The sequence below is a fragment of the Pseudophryne corroboree genome (assembly GCF_028390025.1).
Source record: "Pseudophryne corroboree isolate aPseCor3 chromosome 3 unlocalized genomic scaffold, aPseCor3.hap2 SUPER_3_unloc_14, whole genome shotgun sequence".
NCBI lineage: Eukaryota > Metazoa > Chordata > Amphibia > Anura > Myobatrachidae > Pseudophryne > Pseudophryne corroboree.
The window spans coordinates 568,844-583,285 of NW_026967502.1; the positions used below are offsets into that span (position 1 = coordinate 568,844).

The 14,442-nt window shown below is 47.5% G+C and overlaps 1 protein-coding gene across 1 annotated transcript; it reads right to left on the bottom strand.

Moving 5' to 3' along the window:
* Window positions 1-3,063: 3,063 nt before the first annotated feature.
* Window positions 3,064-5,032, bottom strand: LOC134983377 (gastrula zinc finger protein XlCGF26.1-like). Its single transcript, XM_063949070.1, has one exon. It carries the CDS (start codon window positions 4,796-4,798, stop codon window positions 3,215-3,217), a length of 1,584 nt encoding a protein of 527 aa, XP_063805140.1. The 5' UTR covers window positions 4,799-5,032; the 3' UTR covers window positions 3,064-3,214.
* Window positions 5,033-14,442: the final 9,410 nt, after the last annotated feature.

A 14,442-nucleotide genomic window follows, 5' to 3' on the forward strand; every position in this document is an offset into this window, starting at 1 on the left:
ATCAAACCTCAGTAATCTGCCACCCAGGGCGCCCCCCCAGCGCCCTGCACCCTGTGAGTGCCGTTATGTGGGAGCAGGGAGCGCAGCACTACCACTGTACCTCCGTTACTGAAGTCTTCTGCCGTCCTGAAGTCTTCTGATCTTCTCATACTCACCCGACTTCTGTCTTCTGGCTCTGTGAGGGGGTGACGGCGTGGCTCCGGGAACAAGCAGCTAGGCGCACCAAGTGATCAAACCCTCTGCAGCTAATGGTGTGCAGTAGCCGAGAAGCAGAGCCTTGAAACTCACAGAAGTAGGTCCTGCTTCTCCCCCCTCACTCCCACGATGCAGGGAGCCTGTAGCCAGCAGGTCTCCCTGAAAATAAAAAACCTAACATAAAGTCTTTTAGAGAAACTCAGGAGAGCTCCCCTAGTGTGTGTCCATTCACTTCTGGGCACAAAGTCTAACTGAGGTCTGGAGGAGGGGCATAGAGGGAGGGGCCAGTTCACACCCAGTCTTAAGTCTTTTTTAGTGTGCCCAAGCTCCTGCGGATCCGTCTATACCCCATGGTCCTTTTGGAGTCCCCAGCATCCTCTAGGACGTAGGAGAAATAGGCATAGATACACAAGGATAGATGCTACCTATTGCATAATGGTCCACCAGATTGCTAGGTTCTTAATGGGTTGTATGATGATACCCCACAAAGTTATCCAAGTGTCAGGAGGGTGTGAGACTAAAGAAAGACAAGATATGTGATGTTATGAATACTCTACAGAGGATGTAATTAGATAGGGACCCACATACACTTCCTCCAGCAGCTCCAACTACTGCCACCTGCCCTGTCTCCCTCCTCAGCGCTGCTTGGGGACAATATTACCACTTAGACACTGCCTCCAGCAGCCCCCACTACTGCACTACTGCCCCCTGCCCTGTCTCCCTCCTCAGCGCTGCTTGGGGACAATATTACCCATTTAGACACTGCCTCCAGCAGCCCCCGCTACTGCACTACTGCCACCCGCCCTGTCTCCCCTGACATCTAAGCACTGCTTAGGAATTTATGGTACTGCTAAGTCCTTCATCAACAAATGGAAGAAACCCGGGCAGTAAGGAGGCAGAAGCTGCTTCTGGTACCATGGTCATGCAAGGCTGGGAGAGTCCGTAAGATTATTTAATAGAGGGTCTAATTCAGTAAGGATAGCAGATGCTGCTTATTAGCAGAATTAGCAATCCTTTTCCTAGCATGCTGGGGGCCGCCCATCGCAGAGCAAAGCCACCCAACATGCTGACCGCCGCCTCCCCCCTGATGAAGCAGAAATTGCGATTGCCTCACAATTTCTGCTTCATCGTAGAAGTTAGTGAAGCCTCCTGCTGCTGCAGCTTAGCTACACCTGCAGGAGGCCCACCGCATTCTTCTCAATCATGGCAGCTGCACGTGATGTCACACAGCCACCGTGATCATGCCCATTTGTCCGCCTCTGCCCTCCATTCGCGCCACACTGCCTCCTCCCTGGAAATGGAGCATTGCCCACCCACACCCGTGACTGCCTGTGGGAGTGGAAAAGGTGGGAGCATGCACAGGTTGGGCACAGTGGATGCGCCCACAACTTTTTTTGGAATAATTCCAGTTCTATCACACACTGCGATCCAACCTGAATTAGGCCCAGAGTCACCATCTTACAGGCAGCCGGTGGAGGGAGTAGAGATTGGGTGTTATGTGGCAGGAACGGGCTGGTTAGGTAACAGACTGGCTGTTACATTCTGTACATGCTACAAGTGGTGCAATTCTTCTGCTGGGAGACCCAGGCAGAGGACATTGCAGTAGTCTATGGGGGTCATTCCGAGTTGATCGTAGCTATGAGCTATCTGAGTTGATCGTAGCTACAATCATCTTCCCTGACATGCGGGGGAAACGCCCAGCACAGGGCTAGTCCGCCCTGCAGGTCAGTGCCCCCCCCCCCCCCAAATACAAAAGCATCACACAGCGGCGATGCTTTTATATTTCTGGAGTAACTCCCAACCAGTGCAGCTCCTGCGGCTGGCCGGGAGTTGTTCTTCACTGCCGCCATGGCCCGCACCCCCAACGGTCCAGCCACGCCTGCTTTGGCCACCGTCCAGCCCCCTCCCTCTGTCTCAGAGGCGATCGCTAGGCAACAATGACTGGCATGCGCCGGCGCAGTTCCGACCCGATCGCTGCGACAAACTGCAGTGAGCGATCAGGTCGGAATGACCCCCAAAGTGGGATAATACAAGTACATGTATGACTAGGTAGATCTTCTGAGGGAAATAAGTGCTGGAGTTTGGCTATGGTCCACACATGAGGAACTGATTGTAGCTGATACCTGATGTCTAAGTGTCACTCCACCACCCAGGACATCAAGATTCCGCACATGGGCCCTCATTCCGAGTTGTTCGCTCGCTAGCTGCTTTTAGCAGCATTGCACACGCTAGGCCGCCGCCCTCTGGGAGTGTATCTTAGCTTAGCAGAATTGCAAACAAAAGAGTAGCAGAATTGCTACTAAATAATTCTTTGCAGTTTCTGAGTAGCTGTGGACCTACTCAGGAATTGCGATCAGCTCAGTCTGTTTAGTTCCTGGTTTGACGTCACAAACACGCCCTGCGTTCGGCCCGCGTTTTTCCCTGAAACGTATGTGTTTTTTTGCAAGCGCCGGAAAAACGCAGACTTGCCGCCCAGAAACGCCCCTTTCCTATCAATCATTTACCAAACACCAGTGCGACTGAAAAGCGCAGCAGAAGTCACAGCAAAACTGCTAAGTTCTGTGTTAAATAACTAAGCGCATGCGCCCTGCGTGCCTTCCGCATGCGCAATTTGCAACTAATTGCAGCATAGCGAAAATCGTCAACAAACGAAATCGGAATGACTCCCATATCAGCATTTTGTAACTCTGAACCCCCAAGCGCAAAGCCTGGTTGGTTCGCAAAGTTGAGCTGTAGCTATGCCCTTTGTTGGTGAGCTTCTATCATAAGGACCTGTTTCACCAGGACCTAGTCACAGCCAACTGGCATCACCCACACTTGGAGATCAGCTAGACATTTAGGATTGGTACTGGGTACTTAGTACCCGGAGCAAAAGACAGATCTGCATAGCAGTGGTAGATGAGGGCATGACATCTGATTATTTCACCCTGCGGTAGCATGTATTATTGCAAAAAGCATAGGAGATAGGATAAGAACCTTGAAGAACAACGCATGGCAATGATAAGTATACTCCAGAAGATTAAAATGGCTTCTCACCTGTGTGACTTCTCTGATGTGTAACAAGTTGTGATTTCCGTGTAAAACATTTCCCACACTCAGAGCAAGAAAAAGGCTTCTCACCTGTGTGACTTCTGTGATGTATAACAAGATCTGATTTTTGTGCAAAACATTTCCCACACTCAGAACATGGAAATGGGTTCTCACCTGTGTGACTTCTCTGATGTATAACAAGTTGTGATTTCCGTGTAAAACATTTCCCACACTCAGAGCAAGAAAAAGGCTTCTCACCTGTGTGACTTCTGTGATGTATAACAAGAGCTGATTTGTGTGAAAAACATTTCCCACACTCAGAGCATGGAAATGGATTCTCACCTGTGTGACTTTGCTGATGTCTAACAAGATGTGATTTCTGTGTAAAACATTTCCCGCACTCAGAACATGGAAATGGCTTTGCACCTGTGTGACTTCTCTGATGTTTAACAAGATCTGATTTGTATGCAAAACATTTCCCACACTCAGAACATGGAAATGGCTTCTCACCTGTGTGACTTCTCTGATGTATAACAAGTTGTGATTTCCATGTAAAACATTTCCCACACTCAGAGCAAGTAATTGGATTCTCACCTGTGTGACTTCTGTTATGACTAATAAGATCTGATTTGTGTACAAAACATTTCCCACATTCAGGGCATGTAAATGGATTCTCATCTGTGTGACTTATCTGATGTATAACAAGTTGTGATTTCCGTGTAAAACATTTCCCACACTCAGAGCAAGAAAAAGGCTTCTCACCTGTGTGACTTCTCTGATGTTTAACAAGATCTGATTTTTGTGCAAAGCATTTCCCACACTCAGAACATGGAAATGGCTTCTCACCAGTGTGACTTCTGTGATGTATAAGAAGAGCTGATGTGTGTGCAAAACCTTTCCCACACTCAGAGCATGGAAATGGATTCTCGCCTGTGTGACTTCGCTGATGTTTAACAAGATCTGATTTCTGTGCAAAACCTTTCCCACACTCAGAGCATGGAAATGGATTCTCACCTGTGTGACTTTGCTGATGTGTAACAAGTTGTGATTTCCGTGTAAAACATTTCCCACACTCAGAGCAAGAAAAAGGCTTCTCACCTGTGTGACTTCTCTGATGTTTAACAAGATCTGATTTCTGTGCAAAACATTTCCCACACTCAGGACATGAAAATGGCTTCTCACCTGTGTGACTTTGCTGATGTGTAACAAGTTGTGATTTCCATGTAAAACATTTCCCACACTCAGAACATGGAAATGGTTTCTCACCTGTGTGACTTTGCTGATGTGTAACAAGTTGTGATTTCCATGTAAAACATTTCCCACACTCAGAACATGGAAATGGTTTCTCACCTGTGTGACTTTGCTGATGTGTAACAAGTTGTGATTTCCATGCAAAACATTTTCCAGTCAGAACATGGAAATGGCTTCTCACCTGTGTGTCTTCTCTGATGTGTAACAAGAGCTGATTTGTATGTAAAACATTTCCCACACTCAGAACATGGAAATGGCCTCTCCCCTGCCTTAGCTGGCTGATGGGTAATAAGCTTTGTGTTCTGTGTAAAACATTTGGCATCTATAGAACAAGGAAACACTGTATCTACTCTCCGAGCTGTAACAGATGCACCAATATCAGAGTGATCAGGAGAACATTTCCCAGGATCAGAGGGACCAGCTGATAGAGCTGGATGTATAATTGGGGTAATGGGGTTTGCTCCTGGAGAATCCTGTCTACTGTCATTATCTTTTATGTCACAATCCGGGGATAACATTAGATGTCCTTCTGAGATATTCCTGCTTGTGTGTCCATCTGCTGGAAATAAAATACATTATGGAAACGTGACATTTTCTGTAACAATATTAATCTTGTAAACAATAGGAGAAGACGACTCTCTGGGACACTTAATTGTAAATGTGTGTGTATAATAAAACAACTTTTAATGAAGGCTTTATCATATTGTGTCTCAGACTATCATTGTGTCCACCCTCCTGAGAACACTCACAATAACAAATGTAATATTATAATAAGACTTAGATATATCTCTCTTGTACTGGTAACTAACCATGAAGTATAAATGGAGATGTAGTCACTCACCAAGTCCTATGTCAGCACCAATGTAAAACAATGGATGGGGAACATATCGTATGAATTGGAGATTCTAGATGAACAATAATATCAGTCATATGAGCTGATGGATCAGAGAAATGTCTCCTAACGTTACTCCTGGAAGCATTGGTAAGGTAGCATTCCTTTATGTGTGTGCTCATATGCTGGTAAGCCTGTACAAGTGTTACTCACCCTTATATAAGGTATATTGCTACAGCAGAGTAGGTGTGGAACAAGGTACTTTACATGCAATACACCATATAATACCCTGCAATCATCATCATCATCTGCTAGGTTATAATCCACTGTTACACCCCCATCATCAGTGTCTTACCTCTATTCTCTCAATAGTAATAAGGATGATGTGTGTACGGTAAGTATGACACAGAGAATTACATATCAGAATCTATACAGCTGCCGCCATACTTCTGCTTCTCATACATGTGCTACTGGCAGCAGTGAACATCTGAGATAGAGTGCAGGGAAGACAGCAGAGTCTGATGAGAAAGAGATTGGATCTGCCTTTGCAGGGATGTACCACACCTGTCACCCCTGTTAGTATATAAAAATAAGATTTTAAACCGGTAAATCTTTTTCTCCTAGTCCGTAGATGATGCTGGGGACTCCGTAAAGGACCATGGGGTATAGACGGGCTCAGCAGGAGACATGGGCACTATAAAGAACTTTTAGTATGGGTGTGCACTGGCTCCTCCCTCTATGCCCCTCCTCCAGACCTCAGTTAGAGAAACTGCCCAGGGGAGATGGACAATATGAGGAAAGGATTTTGTTAATCTAAGGGCAAGATTCATACCAGCCCACACCAAACACACCGTATAACCTGGAATATACGCAACCAGTTAACAGTATGAACAAAAACAGCATCAGTCAAAGACCGATTCCAACTGTAACATAACCCTTATGTAAGCAACAACTATATACAAGTCTTGCAGAAATAGTCCGCACTTGGACGGGCGCCCAGCATCCTCTACGGTCTAGGAGAAATAGATTTACCGGTAGGTTTAAAATCTTATTTTCTCTTACGTCCTAAAGGATGCTGGGGACTCCGTAAGGATCATGGGGTTTATACCAAAGCTCCCAAACGGGCGGGAGAGTGCGGATGACTCTGCAGCACCGATTGAGCAAACACGAGGTCCTCATCAGCCAGGGTATCAAACTTGTAGAATTTTGCAAAAGTGTTTGAACCCGACCAAGTAGCTGCTCGGCACAACTGTAATGCCGAGATGCCTCGGGTAGCCGCCCAAGAAGAGCCCACCTTCCTAGTGGAATGGGCCTCTACCGAATTTGGTAACGGCAATCCCGTCAAAGGAATCTATTTCTCTGTCGTTCACATCCGGAACGAAGACTGCTAATATAGCGTTTACCAGTCTTTCCACCCAGCTGAAAACTTTTTCGGCTTCTGCCATTGCCGCTTTGCTTCTTGTTCCGCCCTAGCGGCTTACTTACACCACTGCTGTGAAGTCGTCCGACAGAATTAACACGGGCAGATCACGAAGCATATGTTCATTGAAAATAGCTCTTAATTCAAGAAAGCTTATTGCAGACAAACTTCCCAGCTTGACCTTTTCCTCTGGAAATACTTCCCTTGCAAGGACTGCTCCCCAGTCTCGGAGATCTGCATGCATGGAGACCAGGATCTCATCCTGGATTCTGAACCTTCATCCCTCTAGGAGGTGAGAACTGAGCAGACACCACAGGAGCGATATCCTGGCCTGTGCAGGTGAGATCCGGACCACATTTCCGACTGGCCCCGTGAAAACCACTCTGGCATTTGACCTGCTCACCGAAAAGACCTCTTAGGCCGCTCCCATCTTCTTCATCAACGGAACATATTGATGGATTGTCACTGCAAATCTGATCCGACTCCGGATCCTCAGACCTCTTTCCACAGGAACACACAGAACTTCAACCATTCAGTATCTACTCTGATACCCACCTCCGACATCTCCGTCATTGGGAACAACAGCCTTCCCCTGTGTTGAAGAACAGTCAGAGAGAAACAACGATTTGCACCACTTGTTTCTTGACCTCGCCTTAATCCGGAGAGCGTCTGAGTACAGAATAACAATGGCTCCTACTACTGAAAGAAACCCATCATACTGCCATCACTCCGGTGAAATGGCAAAGACAATCCTGGACATCAACCCAGGTAAGCTGAATGCGGAGAAAAATTCATCTAAACCCTTTTCTACCTTTACATGCGGGAGCTCCCTGGCCTGAGAGATTCCATCCTGTAGTTCAACTTCGTAAGTAGAAATCTTGGTTTTCTTTCTTTTTTTTTTAACAGGGACAGCAGGACAATGCCCTGAACCTGACGCAACTCTGGTATGGCGTCACGTACTACCTCCCCTTTCAGAGGGGAATCGGTAAGATCTACTTTAAAAATCAGTGAGGGGAATCATCTGTAAACTCCAGTATGTCCCCCTTTGGATTCTATAATTAACTCACAGGTCCAAGTCCATTCCCGGACTGACTGAAGAGTATTGGACGAGTTCCCACCAGAGTGGGCTCCAGCCAGATAGACCCAGCGACATGCGGTGGATGTGGTAGAAACAGAAAACGACATCCGCTTCTGCGAACCTGACAAGGCTGCAGAACTCTTACTTTTCACCTTCCACAATCTGCACCGAAAGGGAAAAAAAGAACGGTATCGAACCGGTTAAAATGACTGCATCCCACATCAGAATGCGTCACCAACCGTTGTGAGGGAATCTAACTCACGAAGTTAGACTTACCAGTGGTATCCACCAACATTGACTAAACTGAGGCCTCCCCAAACAGCGGTACACCGTCCCAGGGAAAACTCCAGTATCTCTCGGAGTCAGCCTCAGCATTCCACCGGCCACACCTCCTGCAGTCGCACACCAGCCTGCCGCAATGTTATAGAGAGGAACCAACATAAGAAACATCCCCTCTCTCTTTAGGGTAATTCTATCGGATGCCTTTCCGAATACAAACACTCCCCCATGTGCATGTAATGCAAATAACTCCAAAGCATAGAAATAAAATATCACTTAGCTTCCTGTATACGATCTTTTGAGACAGGGCCCCGTGCAGACCAGGAGTTGACTTTCACAGTATTCAATCCGCAGCGGGAAAATAATAAACCTTGTGAGGATCTGAGACCAACTTGTCACGGCCGACCTAGAGCTTTATCAACAGAGCGACCAGCACATGAGAAGGAATACTTTAACTTCAGCACTCATTAGAAATCATAATATGAATATACATATTGTAATACACATATCCTACATATATATATATATATATATATATATATACACACCATACATATTAGCGGATTGTCCGGAACCATCGGGTCCCTAGTGACATTAATGTGTTCTGAATGTGTATGACCATGTACTGAATGCCCCAGTTGTGGATCTAACAGGAAACCTTATAGTCGACATAAAATAAGATTTTACTTACCGATAAATCTATTTCTCGTAGTCCGTAGTGGATGCTGGGACTCCGTAAGGACCATGGGGGAATAGCGGCTCCGCAGGAGACAGGGCACAATAATAAAAGCTTAAGGATCAGGTGGTGTGCACTGGCTCCTCCCCCTATGACCCTCCTCCAAGCCTCAGTTAGGACACTGTGCCCGGACGAGCGTACACAATAAGGAAGGATTTTGAATCCCGGGTAAGACTCATACCAGCCACACCAATCACACCGTACAACTTGTGATCTGAACCCAGTTAACAGTATGATAAACATAAAGGAGCCTCTGAAAAGATGGCTCACAACAATAATAACCCGAATTTTTGTAACAATAACTATATACAAGTATTGCAGACAATCCGCACTAGGGATGGGCGCCCAGCATCCACTACGGACTACGAGAAATAGATTTATCGGTAAGTAAAATCTTATTTTCTCTGACGTCCTAGTGGATGCTGGGACTCCGTAAGGACCATGGGGATTATACCAAAGCTCCCAAACGGGCGGGAGAGTGCGGATGACTCTGCAGCACCGAATGAGAGAACTCCAGGTCCTCCTCAGCCAGGGTATCAAATTTGTAAAATTTAGCAAACGTGTTTGCCCCTGACCAAGTAGCTGCTCGGCAAAGTTGTAAAGCCGAGACCCCTCGGGCAGCCGCCCAAGATGAGCCCACTTTCCTTGTGGAATGGGCTTTTACTGATTTTGGCTGTGGCAATCCTGCCACAGAATGTGCAAGCTGAATTGTACTACAAATCCAACGAGCAATCGTCTGCTTAGAAGCAGGAGCACCCAGCTTGTTGGGTGCATACAGGATAAACAGCGAGTCAGATTTTCTGACTCCAGCCGTCCTGGAAACATATATTTTCAAGGCCCTGACAACGTCTAGCAACTTAGAATCCTCTAAGTCCCTGGTAGCCGCAGGTACCACAATAGGTTGGTTCATGTGAAATGCAGAAACCACCTTAGGTAGAAATTGAGGACGAGTCCTCAATTCCGCTCTGTCAGAATGAAAAATTAAGTAAGGGCTTTTATATGATAAAGCCGCCAATTCTGACACACGCCTGGCTGAAGCCAAGGCTAACAGCATCGACACCTTCCATGTGAGATACTTTAAGTCCACAGTGGAAAGTGGTTCAAACCAATGTGACTTTAGAAAACTCAACACAACATTGAGATCCCAAGGTGCCACTGGAGGCACAAAAGGAGGCTGTATGTGCAGCACCCCTTTTACAAATGTCTGAACTTCAGGTACTGAAGCCAATTCTTTTTGGAAGAAAATCGACAAGGCCGAAATTTGAACCTTAATGGACCCTAATTTTAGGCCCATAGACAATCCTGTTTGCAGGAAATGAAGGAAACGACCCAGTTGAAATTCCTCTGTAGGGGCCTTCTTGGCCTCACACCACGCAACATATTTACGCCAAATGCGGTGATAATGTTTTGCAGTTACGTCCTTCCTGGCTTTGACCAGAGTAGGGATGACTTCTTCTGGAATGCCTTTTTCCCTCAGGATACGGCGTTCAACCGCCAAGCCGTCAAACGCAGCCGCGGTAAGTCTTGGAACAGACAAGGCCCCTGCAGTAGCAGGTCCTTTCTTAGAGGTAAAGGCCACGGTTCGTCCGTGAGCATTTCTTGAAGTTCCGGGTACCAAGTCCTTCTTGGCCAATCCGGAACCACGAGTATAGTTCTTACTCCTCTCCTTCTTATGATTCTCAGTACTTTTGGTATGAGAGGCAGAGGAGGGAACACATACACTGACTGGTACACCCACGGCGTTACCAGAGCGTCCACTGCTATTGCCTGAGGGTCCCTTGACCTGGCGCAATATCTGTCCAATTTTTTGTTTAGACGTGACGCCATCATGTCCACCTTTGGTTTTTCCCAACGGTCTACAATCAGGTGGAAGACTTCTGGGTGAAGTCCCCACTCTCCCGGGTGAAGGTCGTGTCTGCTGAGGAAGTCTGCTTCCCAGTTGTCCACTCCCGGAATGAACACTGCTGACAGTGCTATCACATGATTTTCCGCCCAGCGAAGAAACCTTGCAGCTTCTGCCATTGCCCTCCTGCTTCTCGTGCCGCCCTGTCTGTTTACGTGGGCGACTGACGTGATGTTGTCCAATTGGATCAACACCGCCTGACCTTGAAGCAGAGGTTTTGCTTGACTTAGGGCATTGTAAATGGCCCTTAGTTCCAGAATGTTTATATGAAGAGATGTTTCCATGCTTGACCACAAGCCCTGGAAATTCCTTCCCTGTGTGACTGCTCCCCAGCCTCTCAGGCTGGCATCCGTGGTTACCAGGATCCAATCCTGAATGCCAAATCTGCGGCCCTCTAGTAGATGAGCACTCTGCAGCCACCACAGGAGAGACACCCTTGTCCTTGGCGACAGGGTTATCCGCTGATGCATCTGAAGATGCGATCCGGACCATTTGTCCAGAAGATCCCACTGAAACGTCCTTGCATGGAATCTTCCGAATGGAATCGCTTCGTAAGAAGCCACCATTTTTCCCAGGACCCTCGTGCACTGATGCACTGAGACCTGGCCTGGTTTTAGGAGGTTCCTGACTAGCTCGGATAACTCCCTGGCCTTCTCCTCCGGGAGAAACACCTTCTTCTGGACTGTGTCCAGAATCATTCCTAGGAACAGTAGACGTGTCGTTGGAATCAGCTGCGATTTTGGAATATTTAGAATCCACCCGTGCTGACGTAACACTACCTGAGATAGTGCCACTCCGACTTCTAACTGTTCCCTGGTTCTTGCCCTTATCAGGAGATCGTCCAAGTAAGGGATAATTAAAATGCCTTTTCTTCGTAGAAGAATCATCATTTCGGCCATTACCTTGGTAAAGACCCGAGGTGCCGTGGACAATCCAAACGGCAGCGTCTGAAACTGATAATGACAGTTTTGTACTACAAACCTGAGGTACCCTTGGTGAGAAGGGTATATTGGGACGTGGAGATAAGCATCTTTGATGTCCAGAGACACCATATAGTCCCCTTCTTCCAGGTTCGCTATCACTGCCCTGAGTGACTCCATCTTGAATTTGAACCTTTTTATGTAAGTGTTCAAGGATTTCAGATTTAAAATTGGTCTCACCGAGCCGTCCGGCTTCGGTACCACAAACAGTGTGGAATAATACCCCTTTCCCTGTTGTAAGAGGGGTACCTTGAATATCACCTGCTGGGAATACAGCTTGTGAATGGCTTCCAAAACTGCCTCCCTGTCGGAGGGAGACTTTGGTAAAGCAGACTTCAGGAACCGATGAGGGGGAAACGCCTCGAATTCCAGTTTGTACCCCTGCGATACTACCTGTAGAATCCAGGGATCCACTTGCGAGTGAGCCCACTGCGCGTTGAAATTCTTGAGACGGGCCCCCACCATGTCTGAGTCTGCTTGTAAAGCCCCAGCGTCATGCTGAAGACTTGGCAGAAGCAGGGGAGGGCTTCTGCTCTTGGGAAGCGGCTGCATGGTGCAGTCTTTTTCCCCTTCCTCTGCCCCGGGGCAGAAAAGAGTGGCCTTTTGCTCGCTTGTACTTATGGGAACGAAAGGACTGAGTTTGAAAAGACTGTGTCTTTTTCTGCTGATGTGAAGTGACCTGGGGTAAAAAGGTGTATTTTCCAGCCGTTGCTGTGGCCACCAGGTCCGATAGACCAGCCCCAAATAACTCCTCCCCTTTATACGGCAATACTTCCATGTGCCGTTTGGAATCCGCATCACCTGACCACTGTCGCGTCCATAACGCTCTTCTGGCAGAGATGGACATAGCACTTACTCTTGATGCCAGGGTGCAAATATCCCTCTGTGCATCACGCATATATAGCAATGCATCCTTTAAGTGTTCTATAGTTAACAAAATATTGTCCCTATCCAGGGTATCAATATTCTCAGTCAGGGAATCCGACCATGCGACTCCAGCACTGCACATCCAGGCTGAGGCGATTGCTGGTCGCAGTATAACACCAGTATGTGTGTATATACTTTTTAGGATATTTTCCAGCCTTCTATCAGCCGGTTCTTTGAGGGTGGCCGTATCAGGGGACGGTAACGCTACTTGTTTAGATAAACGTGTGAGCGCCTTATCTACCCTAGGAGATGTTTCCCAACGCGCCCTAACCTCTGGTGGGAAGGGATATAGTGCTAATAATTTATTAGAAATTAGCTGTTTTTTATCGGGGGAAACCCACGCTTTATCACACACCTCATTTATTTCATCTGACTCAGGAAAAACTATTGGTAGTTTTTTCACACCCCACATAATACCCTTCTTTGTGGTACTTGTAGTGTCAGAAAGGTTCAATGCCTCTTTCATTGCCGTGATCATGTAACGTGTGGCCCTGCTGGACATCACGTTTGTCTCGTCACCGTCGACACTAGACTCAGTATCTGTGTCTGGGTCTGTGTCGACCCACTGAGGTAACGGGCGTTTTATGGCCCCTGACGGTGTCTGAGACGCCTGGACAGGCACTAATTGATTTGCCGGCTGTCTCATGTCGTCAACAGTTTTTTGCAAATTGCTGACATTATCACTTAATTGTTTAAATACAATCATCCAGTCAGGTGTCGACTCCCTAGGGGGTGACATCACTAACACAGGCAACTGCTCCGCCTCCACCTCATTTTCCTCCTCATACATGTCGACACACGCGTACCGACACACAGCACACACACCGGGAATGCTCTGATAGAGGACAGGACCCCACTTAGCCCTTTGGAGAGACAGAGGGAGAGTCTGCCAGCACACACCCAGCGCTATATATATATACAGGGATAACCTTATATAAGTGTTATTCCCTTATAGCTGCTGTTAATATAGTTATTTGCTGCCAAAAGTGCCCCCCCTTCTCTTTTTTACCCTTATTCTGAAGCAGGACTGCAGGGGAGAGTCAGGGAGCCGTCCTTCCAGCGGAGCTGTGAGGGAAAATGGCGCTTGTGTGCTGAGGAGATAGGCTCCGCCCCTTCACGACGTCCTTATCTCCCGCTTTTTCTGTGTAAAATGGCAAGGGTAAAATACATCCATATAGCCCAGGAGCTATATGTGATGTATTCTTTTTAGCCACCTAAGGTATATACTGTAATATTGCGTCTCAGGGCGCTCCCCCCCCAGCGCCCTGCACCCTCAGTGACCGGAGTGTGAAGTGTGCTGAGAGCAATGGCGCACAGCTGCGGTGCTGTGCGCTACCTTAGTCTGAAGACAGGATGTCTTCTGCCGCCGATTTCACCGGACCTCTTCGTCTCTTCTGGCTCTGTAAGGGGGACGGCGGCGCGGCTCCGGTGACCCATCCAGGCTGTACCTGTGATCGTCCCTCTGGAGCTAATGTCCAGTAGCCTAAGAAGCCCAATCCACTCTGCACGCAGGTGAGTTCGCTTCTTCTCCCCTTAGTCCCACGATGCAGTGAGCCTGTTGCCAGCAGGACTCACTGAAAATAAAAAAACCTAAACTAAACTTTTATTCTAAGCAGCTCAGGAGAGCCACCTAGATTGCACCCTTCTCGGCCGGGCACAAAAATCTAACTGAGGCTTGGAGGAGGGTCATAGGGGGAGGAGCCAGTGCACACCACCTGATCCTTAAGCTTTTATTATTGTGCCCTGTCTCCTGCGGAGCCGCTATTCCCCCATGGTCCTTACGGAGTCCCAGCATCCACTAGGACGTCAGA

Excerpts from the sequence above, each read along its gene's own strand:
- LOC134983377 (XM_063949070.1), bottom strand. The coding sequence starts at position 4,798 with ATGCCAAATGTTTTACACAGAACACAAAGCTTATTACCCATCAGCCAG.